Source organism: Rosa rugosa, chromosome 1 (genome assembly GCF_958449725.1).
Source record: "Rosa rugosa chromosome 1, drRosRugo1.1, whole genome shotgun sequence".
Taxonomy (NCBI): domain Eukaryota; kingdom Viridiplantae; phylum Streptophyta; class Magnoliopsida; order Rosales; family Rosaceae; genus Rosa; species Rosa rugosa.
This window is the reverse complement of record NC_084820.1, coordinates 71,463,537-71,478,681: the sequence shown is the minus strand read 5'-3', so window position 1 is coordinate 71,478,681 and position 15,145 is coordinate 71,463,537. Positions and strand designations below refer to the sequence as shown.

The 15,145-nt window shown below is 40.2% G+C and overlaps 3 protein-coding genes and 1 long non-coding RNA gene across 4 annotated transcripts; 1 reads left to right on the top strand and 3 right to left on the bottom strand.

Moving 5' to 3' along the window:
* Positions 1 to 785: 785 nt before the first annotated feature.
* On the top strand, positions 786 to 1,964 carry LOC133734420 (pentatricopeptide repeat-containing protein At3g61520, mitochondrial-like). The gene has a single exon (XM_062162078.1). It carries the CDS (start codon positions 786 to 788, stop codon positions 1,962 to 1,964), a length of 1,179 nt encoding a protein of 392 aa, XP_062018062.1.
* Positions 1,965 to 3,199: 1,235 nt separating this feature from the next.
* LOC133726670 (receptor-like protein 7) lies at positions 3,200 to 6,278 on the bottom strand. The gene is made up of 2 exons (XM_062154267.1): positions 3,786 to 6,278; positions 3,200 to 3,713 (listed from the first exon to the last, which is right to left on the bottom strand). Exons 1-2 carry the CDS (start codon positions 6,145 to 6,147, stop codon positions 3,394 to 3,396), a joined length of 2,682 nt encoding a protein of 893 aa, XP_062010251.1. The 5' UTR covers positions 6,148 to 6,278; the 3' UTR covers positions 3,200 to 3,393.
* Positions 6,279 to 7,879: 1,601 nt separating this feature from the next.
* Positions 7,880 to 9,734, bottom strand: LOC133726671 (zinc finger protein CONSTANS-LIKE 8). Its single transcript, XM_062154268.1, has 3 exons — positions 8,711 to 9,734; positions 8,227 to 8,412; positions 7,880 to 8,129 (listed from the first exon to the last, which is right to left on the bottom strand). The coding sequence occupies exons 1-3, from the start codon at positions 9,584 to 9,586 to the stop codon at positions 8,106 to 8,108; spliced, it is 1,086 nt and encodes a 361-aa protein (XP_062010252.1). The 5' UTR covers positions 9,587 to 9,734; the 3' UTR covers positions 7,880 to 8,105.
* Positions 9,735 to 11,806: 2,072 nt separating this feature from the next.
* On the bottom strand, positions 11,807 to 12,546 carry LOC133707081 (uncharacterized). Its single transcript, XR_009844905.1, has 2 exons — positions 12,394 to 12,546; positions 11,807 to 12,262 (listed from the first exon to the last, which is right to left on the bottom strand). It is a non-coding gene; the product is annotated as an uncharacterized LOC133707081 (long non-coding RNA).
* Between the last annotated feature and the right edge of the window lie 2,599 nt (positions 12,547 to 15,145).

The window sequence follows — 15,145 nt, the reverse complement described above, 5'->3', positions numbered from 1 at the left end:
GCATCTAGCAACAGAGATCCTCTTCTTCATTTTCCTCAAGTGATAAAAAGAACAACAAATCTTTTACATAGGAACCATGAGAAAACTGCGGCATCAAGATCAACATGGTACTTGACAAACCAGCCAGAGCAGTCTCTGCCCATCTCAAACACTTCAAATTTTGGAGACTTCATCGAGACTCCAGAAAGTACTCTTAGTTAGCATTCCCCCCCTTGATTCTTGGAAAACATAGGAGGACTTTCAACGAATTCGACACGCTCTTTGTCTATGTGATAGTAACTGCACTAGTTCTGTAAATTTCTTGGTTCATGAACACTCCAAAGGAAAAGACCGCCTTGTGATTTACAATCCAGAACCGAAGATAAGGAGTATGTTTCCGATTTTATTAGAGAAAACTTCAGCTACCGTCCCCAAACTATGCTGCCAATGCCAATTTGATATCCGAACTCTCAAAAGTATCAATGTGATACCCAAAGTCGTATTTTAACATCAACGTGATACTTCCGTCAAAAAATTCTAACATCTCTGTTTGTTTGCTGACGTGGCAAGCATGTGGCCCCCAAAAAAAGTGCAATGACCAATTTACCCTTTTTTTTTTGTTAATTCATTTTTTTTCTTTTCATTTCTTCTTCTTCTTCTTCTTCTTCTTCTTCTTCTTCTTCTTCTTCTGGGATCGATCGCTCTCTCTCTCTCTCTCTTCCTTTCCCAATCTACTCCTCTCTCCTTTCTATCACAAAAAGGCAGATCGAACTAGAAGCACCTGCGGTGCATGAAAGTGGATTCCGATGGCGAAGCGAACCAACCACCTCTGCACCAATCCCAATTCTGATCCGAACCAACCACCCCAAGATGACGATTCCCTCATAACCCAAGTCCTCCAACTCCTCCGACCCAATGAGAAAGACTGGAACTTTGACCAACTCCACACCCTCCTCTTCCCCAACTCAACCTCTCCTTCTCCTCGCTCCTTTTTCCTCATCACTCGCCGCCTCGGTGCTCCCTCCAAAGCCCTCAAATTCTTCGATTACGTCTCCGAAAACGTTGCAGGAACCCCTCCAGGATCCAAGGCTTTGCTTTCCTCCGCATTCCAGGCCCTTCTGGAGCTCACATTGCAAGAGCCCACCTCGGAAAAGAAGCTCTTTGAGCTTTACAAGATGGCCAAGGACCGGAATGTCCCGCTGAATATCAAGGCCGCAGGTCTGCTTGTTCGGTCCATGGGCGCGGCTGGGATGGAGGACGAGGCTCTCACAGTGTTTAACGAGCTTCATTTGGGGTTGAAAACTACTCATATTCGCAATGTAGTGATTGGGATGTTGCTGAAGATTGGGCGAGTAGATGATGCACTGAAGGTGCTCGACGAAATGCTTCACCCAGGGCCAGAAGCGAAGTTTCGGGTTGATGACTTTACCGGCGATGTTGTGATCGGCTCATTATTGAGGAGAGAGCAGATAGGGATGAGTGTCAGTGAGGAAGAAATTGTGGAGTTGGTGTCGAAATTTGGTAAGCATGGTGTGTTTCCTAATAACACAATACTTACGAAATTGGTCACTGTTTTGTGTAGGAATAGGAAGGTTGGTATTGCTTGGGATGTTCTACATGATGTCATGAAGATGGGTGGTGCTGTAGAAGCTACTTCGTGCAATGCGCTTTTGACAGCTTTGGGAAGAGATAATGATTTTAAGAGGATGAGTGAGCTTATGGCGAAGATGGAAGAGATGGGCATTAAGCCCGATGTTATAACTTTTGGTATTCTTATTAATCGGTTATGCAAGTCCAGGAGAATAGATGTTGCCTTGGAGGTGTTTGAAAAGATGAGTGGAGGGGTAAAGGGGGTTTCCGCTGAACTAGATGTGATCGTCTATAACACTCTGATTGATGTACTTTGCAAAGTGGGAAGGCAGGAAGAAGGATTGCGTTTGTGGATTCCGATATGCCTTTTTGTGATAGAAAGGAGAGATGAGTAGATTGGGAAAGGAAGAGAGAGAGAGAGAGCGATCGATCCCAGAAGAAGAAGAAGAAGGAGAAAAGGAAATGAAAAGAAAAAAAAAATGAATTAAAAAAAAGAGAGGGTAAATTGGTCATTGCACTTTTTTTGGGGGGGCCACGTGCTTGCCACGTCAGCAAACAAACGGAGACGTTAGAATTTTTTGACGGAAGTATCACGTTGAAGTTAAAATACGACTTTAGGTATCACATTGATACTTTTGAGAGTTCGGGTATCAAATTGGCCTTGGCAGCATAATTTGGGGATGGTAGCTGAAGTTTTCTCGATTTTATTATTATCAACAAACTCGCCCAGTCTTCGATCAAAAATCCAACAAAGACGTTATATTGCTCTGTATCTCTATGATCAGAGCCCACATGGATACGCACCAATTCTTTTTTAATTCAAATCCTTATAGGCGTCTGAGGGAGGACATGGCTACACATTCAGCATCTTTGGTGATTTCATTAATACTGGTTTAGAAATATAAAATGCCAATGAATTAATCATCATAATAACCTTAGTTGAGATGCTAATTTTTCAACATGCTAATTTTTCATATTGAACCTCAAAATTCAATTCCACATTTCACATGCATTCATGAGTGTGACATACCAGACTGCATTTGCAAACAACTCCAGTCTGTTGAAGGGAAAATGTTTTCAAAGAAGAGCACTTTTAGGGATATTAATCTCATGTCTGAAGAAGCTAAAACGCATGCAGAGATTGCAGGTCAATTTTATATATTATTTTGTAGATTGCCTCATTCTTGAGCACAATGGTGTCCCAATATACTATGTTTTTGTTTGCCTCACCTAAAAGGCTAAAACTGACTCCAAACCATTCTGTTTTGCAGTGTTTTGTAACTGTGCAGTTTGAGGATGCTCCACACTCTCAAAGGCAAGGTGGACTCTTTTGCAAGGCTAAAGGTTTTTTTTTTTTTTTTTTCGGTGTGTGTCTAAGCAAGGCTAAAGCCTAAAGGGTTTAGATATGGATCTATTAATGCCCTTAACCAAAACTTCATTTTCTAGTTGCTTCTCTGGATCCCTCAAATATCATTTTATTTCATATATTCTTGTTTATACATAACATACATCTGTATTTATGTCCTTCAACAAATACTATGTCCTAACAGAATTTGAATAAGATCGAGTTCGAATTATTTGATTTAGTTCAAGACGTTATTTTATATGACACGTTAGATGAGATTAAATTTATTTAGAACATACACCTCTTTTTTATCTCAATATGTTTGCTACTACAAATAAAGAGGAATTGTAGAACCCTCCAAGAAAAAGTCCAAAGTTATTCATATTAAATATTACAAACCCTCCCTCAGCATGCATATATACAACAAATTAGAGACAACTTAAAAAAAACAAATAGCAACATAGTTTGATATCAATCAATCAATTTCTGGGCCTTCTCATCCTTTTTGATAGTCTAACCAATACCGCAACAATTTCAATGAACCGCACATTCCACTTGGTAATCACAAAGTCTGCAAGAACCACTCCCACCAACAAGCCACTCGCAAACCCTGCCACAACAAATTTGCAATCCAATTCAATTCCAGCGTCCGAGTCATTATCTTCTGATGTTGAAGGTGGAAGTTGAGTGCCCTCATAATTTTCACATTTCTTTGGCAGTACGTCTCCGCACAATCCTTGGTTTCCTTGATATGAAGTGCTGTCAAATGTAGTGAAGTGGATTCCCCTTGGTACAGGGCCTGTGAGATTGTTGTAAGAGACATTGAACTTTGTGAGAAAATCAATTTGTGCCAGTTGCTGAGGAATCTCACCAGAGAGCTTGTTATGTGAAAGATCCAACGATTCAAGCCTTGATAAGTTGCCCAAGGATGAGGGGATGCTACCGGTGAGACTGTTATTGGAGATATTGAGCGACCAAATCCCCTTTAGTGTCCCAATGAATTCAGGAATCTTCCCTTCAAAATTGTTGCTTGAGATGTCAATGAGTATCAAGTCCTCTTGAATTTTCGGGTAGTATCTCTCCACACCTTTACTCATTATTGTGATTGAGTAATATAAGAAAACATTTTCGTAATATGTGAAGTCATTAGTGTGGTAATACTCCAAATCATCAGTGATACTTGTCCCATTTCTAGAGAAAACGTATCCAAATGGAAACTCACCTAAGAAATTATTGTAAGACAAATCAAGAATACGCAGCATCGGGAAAGTGAGATGTTTCACAATCACTCCATAGAACATATTGTGGTCCATTGTCAAAATTTTCAACTCAGGGACAGCCCCTAACCAAACGGGGAATGTATCATTAAATTTATTGTGTGAAACGACTAAAATTTCAAGACTTGCACAATTCGCTAGCGACCTCGGTAGTTGCCCATAGAAATTGTTGTAACTAATATCCATCATCCTTAAATTGCTTCCACTGGTGTATGATTGAGGAAAAATTCCATGAAATGAGTTGTTTTCAAGTTTGAGATATTCCAGTTGAACACTAAAGTTCCCCCCACATTGCGGGAGATCGCCAACCAACTTGTTGTTTGACAAATCAAGGTATTTAAGAGAAGTCATATTGCAAATCATTGGTGAAACTTGTCCCGTTAATTTGTTGCTTGCAATGTTATAGTATATGATGGATGCAACTGAAGTTAACAATAATAATTCAGAAAACATGTTGAATGAAAGGTCTAACATTTCTAGGTTAGCCCATGGAAGAACAGCTGGAGATTGCACAAAGCCTGACAGAAAGTTATGAGAAATGTTCAACGCCCGTAGAGTTTGTGTGCTTGTGTTCCATATCCAAATTGGCACTTGGCCTTGCAATTTGTTTCCAGAAAGATCCAACTCGATCAATGTCATTTGAGATCTCAGGAAACTTGGGAACTCTCTTAGGTTGCACCAACTCAATCTTAGATACTCGAACTTCGGAAGTGCAATAGTTGCATTATTCAAAGATTTGGATTCCGTGAGCACTTCCAGATGATTACTTGATAGATCTAGAGAGGTGAGTTTTTGTAGCTTAACAAACTTATGGAACTCTACTGTACCGCTCAAATGATTATAATCTAGATAAAGGGACTGGAGATTAATGAGATTGAACAAGGACTGAGGAATTGAACCATTAAAATTATTACTATAAAGCCAAAGTTCTGTTAGTCGGGTAAGGTTTCCCAAGGAAGCAGGGATGGGGCCAGATAATTGATTAAAAGAAAGCCAAAGTTCTGTTAGTCGGATAAGGTTTCCCAAGGAAGCAGGGATGGGGCCAGATAATTGATTTGAATAAAGCCCAAGTTCTGTTAGTTGGGTAAGGTTTCCCAAGGAAGCAGGGATGTGGCCAGATAATTGATTTAAAGAAAGCCAAAGTTCTGTTAGTTGGGTAAGGTTTCCCAAGGAAGCAGGGATTTGACCAGTAAATATATTACTTCCAAGGTCCAAATAGATGAGATGTCTAAGATTACCAAGAGAAAATGGTATTTTGCCGAACATGCCGCAAGTATTAAGGGAGAGGGATGTCAAATGTGACAAATTGGCCAAGGTGTCGGGCACTGATATATTCATGTAAGAAAGATCAAGTTTTTCTAGGCCAGTTAAGTTTTGAGTTAGACTTCTCAAGAATCTTTCATCTAAAAACATATTATCATTTTGAGATAAATCTAGAGATATCAACTTAGACAATTGTGAAACTTCATATGGGACATGACCAGAAAAGCCCGACATAGAGAGATTGAGATACCTGAGCCTTGGAAAGTTCCTAATGGTAGGAGGAATTTGAGAGGAATTGAAATCATTGTCAGCAAGGTTGAGCCTCTCAAGATGAACAAGACAGAAGAGGGTGTTGTTGGAGTTGATAGAGCCGTAGAGAAAACTACCACTGAGATCAAGCCCAATTACATGACCCGTCTTCTCATCACACTCGACCCCATCCCATGAGCAACATGTCTTGTTTTCTCCTTCAAGAGGTGGTTTCCATGTTGAAATCTTCGGATAAGCACCATGGTAAAATGAAGCATATGGGTCGATGACAATTCTTTGCTTGAACTGGAGCAAGGCAGAGCTCTCTTCATCATGGCAAGATGGCTGCTGCAAAGAGCGTGATGAGTTTGCAACCACAAAATGAAACGATAACACAACTAGTACTAGTACTAGTACTGAAACCACACACAAGGATGACCCCATGTTTTGAAACTTTTGATTTTTGTAGACTCAAATTCTTGGATGATGATGCAAGGGACTGCAGGGAGGGTATTTATAGACTAAATTCTTGAGCCATGCGATAAATATCGCAAGTTAATTTTCTTAAAAGTCATCAAGTCCTCCAACTTACAAAATGGGGCAAACCTTAGAAGTTATGAGATAAGTGCAGTTCCATACTAAGAAAGATATGTCTACACTCGGATTTCCCCATCCGATCGCTGATTGAACACATTGGCTTTCATCAAGAATAAGTAATCAAGATGAATGGTTGGATCAAGCAATCAAGAATGGAGAGTAATTATAGACAAATGTGGTTTATGTACGCAGTGTTCAACACTTCAAGTTCACTATACTCTTTTCCATTAAGTCAAGAACTGAAAGACCCGCTAAAGAAATGTAACCTCTCATTCTCCCAAAATTATCGCAATTACCACCGACTTACATTAATGGTCTAGGTCTTTGTCCTTTTTTTCCCCCTCCTGCTTAATGGTCAAGGTCTAGCAACTACCACCGACTTATATCGCAACTATCTATGGTCTAGGTCTGTTGAGATGCTTTCTACAAAAACTGCTGCTTTTGCAGATTATGGGACAGTCTATCAACCATCTTCAATCTCTGTAAAAGGAAGGTGCTTTTTTGTTTTTGCTTCAAGCCTGCCTATGACCTTAACAATACAACATGGACCCATGGGATGTACGAAAACAAAATCCTAATCCAAATGGGAAGCCGAACTAGGGACAAAGTGCTTTCATTGAGGATCGTTTACTAGCGTGTTAGGAGCTCTGTAGATTCAAATTAAGGTTTATATATGTCATATGTCATGAAACATAATATATATTGACTCCTAATTGTTAAAGGAAAGAATCCTAACCAAACTGGAATTGATTTTTTAAACATGCATGTGAATGGTACCGTGAATCAATATAATCAGGATGAAGAATGATCAGTACCGCATAATATTTTGCTAATCACAACTTGTTTAGTTATAACTAAAACATTTTTTCAACACATAAGATCTCAATTTAACCGTTAAATTCTTATATGATTCGATACCGATGAACAAAAAAGTGATAAAAAAAAAATTAGAAGAGGGATGGATATGGATCATAAGATGCAGATACTAAAATGATGCAAATGAGTTATGACTTCTGCATATAAGGGCACACTAAGCATACTATTTAATAGCACGCGAAGAGAACAAACTCTCTCCCCGCATCTCCATAATGATGCTAAATTTAGTATTACAAAGGGAATTCGAATTTGGATCTTTGATTCTCTCTTCTAACACCGAAAGTGAATACTACTAGTTAAATTGGAACTAATCCAAAATTTGGAAGACATACCACTACCAACTTTGGAAGGGAGAGACATGCTACTAGCAACAAAGCAACAATAGATGAAACATACTAAACTAAAAGCTAAGTAATTACAGGTGCATCAATGCCATACAAGATTGTGATATGTTTTTCGAAGAAAGAAGAAAAGTGAATAGTACTAGTTAAATTTGGAACTAATCCGAAATTTGGAAGAGACATACCACTACCAACTTTGAAGGGAGAGACATGCTACTAGCAACAAAGCAACAATAGATGAAACATACTAAACCCTAAAGCTAAGTAATAACAGGTGCATCAATGCCATACACGATTGTGATATGTTTTTCGAAGAAAGAAGAAAATAATTGTATGTAGTTATGGTCTCATTGGTCCGTATATGATTTTACGCAATATTTATATTTTCTAGCAAGAAGCATTATTACCTTCTCTTCCCCATGTAACAGGCAAAATAGATCTAGAAAAGAAAGGAAAAACAGTAACACAAAGTAAAAGGAAAAGATCATAGTAGCTAATTCTTGACATAAACACAAAAACCAAGCTGATCATCCTTTCCTTTTTCCTGAAGTAATTAATTAATATGATCCATGCCCTACATCTTGGCTTTCAACTACTCTTCACAAACCGACCCTGCAGCATCAGTTTGTAACAAACAATTAGCTTTAAAAATCATCAATCTAGGGTATTAAACATCACTAAGGGAGAGGAGCTAGCCCTGGTTACCAACCTTCATACGGGGTCGTTTCTCGGCATTTAGCTTCCGAACTTCATACCGAATCCGCTTAGAAAACAGCCTGTTCTCCCTTTTCCGCTTGTATCTCAATAAACTCGCCTGTCTTTGAATCTTCCTCTCCAAGCTACCGCTACCACTCCCACTCCCACCCTCTTCGGGCACCCTCCATAAATCCTCAATCTGCAAACCCCAACCCAACACAAACAATTCCAAAGTAATTACGGGCCGGACTTTATAAATAAACGTAAGTTGGGCCACAAGGGCCATATCAAGTGGGTCCCAGCAGGCAAAAAGTGGTAGGGCCCTGATTAATTTATTAGATTTCCAGTCCACTCCTACCCTAAAAGCGTGAGCTAACATTAATCAATTCAACCAATTCCATAAACAATCTAAAAACTTCAAGCGGAAATTACTTGGTATAAATTAGGGTTTAGTAATTAATACAAAAATTAATGATGATAATGATGGTGGTTCTTACATTGGCAGTGGAATCATGGAGGTGGTGAAAGAGCTGATCCTGAAGCAAGTCCGGCACCGTTTGCGGCGGCGGTTCGCCGTCTTCGGTTTTAATGTACAGCGAGCCCTTATCGGACCAAGCATTCAACACCTCCTCATAGTCAAGCTTCAACGCCAGTCGTTGATCCCGATGACTTTTCCGATCATCGCCGACACTGCAACACGTGCTCGCCGAGCTCGTCGTAGTCGCCGTTAACTCAACCTCCTCCTTGACCAGCTCCGAGTAACACACCCACTTCTCCACGCTCCGATCTCCTCCGCTGCCCCTCATCGCCGACCGTACGATATCGTCGCCGCGTTCCATTCCGCGGCGGTAGCCGTAACTGGACTCGGTCTGGTCGTGATCGGACGACATTGTCGACGTCGTGGTGGTGGTGGCGGTGTCGGCGGAGGTGAGCAGCCCGTGGAGAGTGGCTCCGCCGTCGGATTCGAACAGCAGAGCCACGTTGTCGTCGGACTGGTGATCCGCCTCCGCCGCGTTCAGCTCCGGATGCAACGGAAACAAATTGAGCTGGTGGCCGAGGCGCGTCACCGCCGTAGTAGTAGTAGCAGCAGTCATCTTGGAATCCGTATCGGCGGAGGAGGCGGCGACGACGTCGTTTCGGGCGGAGAGCCGCGACGAGCGGAGGCTCAAGTACTTCGGTTTTCTTCTCCGGCTCCTCGATTTCCGCGCCGCCGCCGCTGATCGCTTCGGTTTCAGTGAAGCTTTCTTTACCGGCTTGATTTCTTCTTCTTCTTCTTCCTCCTTGATCATCTTCATCATAGAAATCGACCTGGTTTGAAATTTCACGTGATGATGAAGATTCGGAGGTGGACTGTTCTTGTTGTGGTGGCACATTATTTCTTCCTCTAAAGTCTCTCTCTTTCTCACACTGCGTATTCACAGCTCTCTAGGGAGAAGGGCAGGAAGGTAATTTCGCGCCGGGTGGGTGGAGAGGGACTGAGACAGAGGCAGTGGCTCAGAGAGGGAGGGGAGAGAGAGACTGAGACAGTGAGACTTACTTGACCCATTGGGAAGCGGGATGGTGACGTTGTGGGTTTAGGGACACGTGTTGGCGCGGTATTGGGTGGAGGGGTGGATTGTGGGTGTGTTATCTAGATTTCGTTTTGCTGTAGAAGTAAACTATCAGTGTCTTCGATGGGTCGTGGGTCGTGGGTCGTGGGTCGTGGGTGATGGGTCGGGTGGGCTACTACTCTTTGCTCTTTCATGTGCCTCTCATAAATGCTAGGGAGGGGTACTAATCTTGAGATGAATGAGTGTGACCCTCTATGAGGTCATGTAAAAGTTTTTCAAACAATAATGCTGTTTTGATGAGCTCACATTATGAGTGTGATGATAAGAAAATGGGAAAAGATTATGATATGTCACAGCTTTGATCGTTCTATGTAATGTAAAGAAAAATTAAGCTATGCACTACGGTATCAGTGAATATGCAATTTCAGTAAATTTGTCCGTTAACATTTATAAACAATATTTTTTATAATAACAAAAATAATATAGTTGATTTTATCCAGCCATCCATTTATGTAGCAAATGCACGTTGGTGCACTGAATACTCTTTTTTAATGTTAGATATAAGTTTATTTGGCGAAAGAAATGTGCTCACACTAATGTTGTATGTACATGCAGTTTTTTTTATCATATAGTATGTACTGTATTTAAAATTATAAGAGTGTGTTACGATCTAATTGCTATAATCGAGTGAATGAATCGTGTAGAATCAAATTGGGACTTCAAAATTTTTATTCATATTACTTGTCCTCGGTGATCAAATATGAAATATCTTAGTTCAAAATAATTGTAACGATTTCTCTGACCTCGAAACTACACTGTTTTGAAGATATTTTTTGAATCTAGTCCATCATTGAAACTAGATTTGATACAATTAACTTGTGAGGTCTATACTTCTACCTAAAATTTGGACAATATGGAATTGACATAAAGTTCTTGGTTTCGTATTTCTTTTTGCCTCAACTAGAATGTTTGATTTCGAACAACCAATGCACCGTCCGATTAAATCTTCTTCTTTTATGTGTATATATAAGACTATAAATTCTAGTATTCAAATTTGCTCACCACCAATATTTTGGTGGAGATACCACCACTCAATACAAAACTGTCATGTGTTATAAAACACAATTATAGTTAATCATGATGCTTTATTAAAAAATTATATTTTAAGTATTCAATTAATTTTATATGACGTGACAAGTTTTAATAGGGTGGTGACCACCACAAAATAAAAGTGGTTCTGCATTGATAATTGTTATTCTGTTAAGTTTATTTTCTCCATGAAATCTAGAAAATCACATTACTGAAAGTAATAAATATCTAGAAACCATAATAAGTGTCTAGTATTTACTGCAAGCTTTGGTCAATTGTTCGAGTCAATGCAAGGTCAGTTGGTTTCATTGAGAAAATAACCAAAGTAAAAAAATTGGAAACAGTGGAATGATTGGATCGAGTAAATACAAAGCTCTGTTGTAAATTTTGGGACCTTTACACGAGAAAGTGCACTGCACTGTGGCCTCTTCTGAAAAAGCCCTCTGTTTTCTTTTTGGTATCAATCAACCACACGTGTTCTAAGTTTTGCCACAAAAAACTCACATCGCCATCGAAAGTCGAAACCCAGAAAATAGAAAAGGGAAAGGGTTTTTATTCCGTTCCGTTATTCAGTTTTTCAAATTACTATAGCAGGTATCCGTATATAACTGTATACCGTATAGAGTATAGACAACGATTCCTTCCTAACAAGTCATATGTCCAATTGGCTATTTTCGTAAATTTGGTTGGCTGCCTTCGTTGGTAGGGTGTCGGCGGAAAATGGAGTTTGCCCTTTTTTGGGATTTTGGTTCCCTCCCAACATTTCACATCCATCTTTGGTGTATACTGACATAGTGTGGAGTGTGGAGTGTGGAGTGTGGACTAAACTTGTCCGGGGATAACTCCCTGCTGGTTTTTGCCATAAATTGGAGTTTCCGATTTTTTTTTTATTTTTTGGTCGTGAAACTGATATTCATAAAGCCAAAATGCATAGAAGGCCCAAACAAAGCCAAGGACAGGCAACAAACCCCTCAAAGTCAGAAATTCATACGAATTAAGACATGAGTAGGATAAAATTAAAACCCAAACTAAAAATTAAAAGCCCAAGCAGCCCAAAAAACCCAAACCCTTATCAAAGCTTCTTCTTCATCTCCAACTTGTAGCCGCCATAGCAGATTCGTCACCGGAGCTCCGACGGAAACCGCAAGCGAGGATTGGTAACCAAGGGTGGTCTGCAGAGGTGAGGATACGGACAGAGCCGCCATACATTCTCCAGTTGACCGATTACGAGAAGATCTCGCATAAAAGAACAACAACAACCAAGCCAAAATAGATCTTAGCAAATAAACCTGAGATCTGAAGAGGTGGTTGCAGAGGTGTACGAAAGCTTCCATGGCAGGACAAGGTAGACAAGAAGAAGGAGATTTGTTCACGGTTTGAAAATCTTGAGGAGCAAAGGAAGAACAAAAACTGAGAATGACCATGAAAAACAAATCTGAGAGTATATCTTAGAGATTTAGATCTAAGATCTAAAAACAGATTTGATTTGTGAGGGCAAAATCAGATGCAAAAGAAGAGGAAAAACAAGGAAAACAACTCACCACAGAGGATGAGGAATCACCACAGAGGATGAAGGGTCACCACATGGGTGAGGGAAAACCAAAGAGAAAAGCAGGAGCAGGAGCTGTGAGAAGAGAGAGCTGGGGTTAGAGAGAAGCAGGAGCCTCTCTCTCTAGATTGCTCCTTCGGCACAATTAGAATTTTCATGGAAATTGGAGTTACCGAATTCGATGTTATTAATTGAAAGTGAAGTGGTGGTGAGGTTATTTTTGTCTTTTCGCTTCTTTTTACTTAACATGATTGATTAGGGCGGCAAATGAATTAGGTATTTGTCGAGTTGTTTACTTGAATGGTAGGTTGTTCAAGAGATAATTACGCACCTAGTTCCGTTAGAGTTTTGACTATTGAAAAAAACCTATTTCGTATTGGGCATAATTGGATATTCGATGATCTACCTTCTCAAACCATTTTTTACTATTGATAATTTGCGAAATTAGTAAAGTCACATAATGAAATTGGGTTGAATTTATGTTGTGACACAGTGATAGCATGACAACAAGTGACGACCACTTTTATGAGTCTCATTAGTTATGATATATGAGTGATTGTTCAATCTATTGGGTCTTCTAAAGATACTAATGGGATCTTGGGATAATGGGCCCAGCACAAAAGGAACCCCTCAAAAGGAGTATATGCAGTAGGCATTAGCCCTCTCAGATTTTTATTTTATTTTTTATTTATTTAAGGAAAACTGAAATTGAGAGAGAATTGAGTCGTGCTTTCATTGATAATAGGGACCTCTTTATATAGAGGATTACAAGACAAAGAATAAGAGTTGTATAAGGAACGATAATCGTACAATTAATCGGATATCTATGAATATTTCCGAGAATATCTCTAATTCTTGACCCTATTACAACTAGGTCAAGTAACCTAGAGTTTGGGTTAGACACATATTCTGGATTTACTTGAACACTCCCCCTTGTGTCGCCCAAACGTTGTGCTCCTCTTGTTGCCTCATTAAAAACCTTGCCGAGTAACAAAAACCAAGTGGGACAAAAATAACCTCGGTCGAAGGGGAAAAAGAGCACAACACACCCTTCATGTTTCGAGACCATACATGTAGACATCTCCCCCTAATTTCTGCATCTCCCCCTGATGACTATGGTCATGGGAGTTCAGATAACTTCCGCAAATGATGCTACCAACATGTTTCCCGAAAGTGAAATTTAGGCAATGACTTAGTGAGCAAGCCTGCCGCACTGTCCTCAAATTGAACCTTAGTTCACTTTAATCTTGAGGAGAGTCTGTTGTTGCTGATTATGCTTGGTGTTGTCGCTTTTGATGTAGCCTTGCTTCATTTGTTCAAAACAAGCAACATTATCCTAAATGCTTGTAGGCTCATCTGTGGTAGACTTCAAACCACAATTGTTCAAACACGCATAACTATTGATCCAATCCATATACATTCACGAACCACTTCGTGAAGAGTAATAATCTCTGCATTGTTCGAAGATCTACTAGGGCCTGTTCTGTAGACCTCCAAGATATCATGGTCTTTACCCATGGTGAACACTTAACCAGTTTGAGAATGACTTTTGTGTGGGTCAGAGAGATACCCAACATCAGCAAAACCTTCCAAAACACATGTCGTTTTGGGATGGGGATAAAGGACGCTGGCCAGTGTTGGCGGCGTTCCTGGTGTGTGATGGGTCTGAATACATCATCTCTCTGTAGGGATAAAACATGCCCATATCAATCGTACATCTCTAGTATCGAAAGATATCTTTTACACCAATCCAATGGCGTCGCGTTGGCGCAGAGCTATATCTTAGCTAACAAGTTCACTGCAAATGAGATGTCCGGTCTTGTGCATTAAGCTAAGTACAATAATGCGCCTATTGTACTCAAGTAAGGCAGTTTTGCCTCTAGCACATCTTCGTCATCATCCTTCGGACGAAGAGGATCATTTTTCAGGATCAAGACTACGGACGATCATGGGGGTGCTTGAAGGTTTGACCTTGTCAAAATGCCAAAGCATCTATCAACACGATGCTCAAGTTCCAAACCGAGACATAATCATGTTCTCCCAAAATCCTTCATCTCAAAATCGGATTTCAAGTGTTCAGCGGTTTCCCTTAACTCTTTAAGGACTTCCAATGAAGATCATGTCCAACATGAACCGATAGAATCCAAAACTTATTATGGAAACGCGCGGGCATATCTTTTCCCAATCAAGTAGTCACTTTAGTAAGCGTTTCAACCTTATTGTGAACGCGCTCCGTGGTCTAAAGCCACTTGACTTGGGTAAATGAAGTCCACCATGAACCTCCATGTATATTCCGTATCTAGATCCCCATAGAGATACGTAGTGACCACATTTGTAAGCTGCATGTTCAGTTATTCGGAAACTACCAAACTGACAGGGTAGTGGAGTGCAATGACATCCATTACGAGAGAATATGTCTCATCGTAGTCGATTCCAGGGCGTTTTGTGAGAAGCCTTGCGCCATAAGGCGAGATTGCCATCTCTTTTTCTCATCTCGCTTTCTAACGAAGACCCATTTGTCAATAGGTTTTATGTTAGAAGGTGTTGGCATCACTGGCTCGAAAACCTTCCTCTTCGTTAGAGAATCCAACTTAATCTGGATCGCATCTTTCCATTTAGGCCAAATTTCTCTACGTTGGCATTCATTCATCAACGGAGCGTGGTTCGATATCATCGGACTCAACAAACTCATGCGCAACGAAATGCGTGACTACATCATTAATTATGATGGAGTTTCTGTCCCA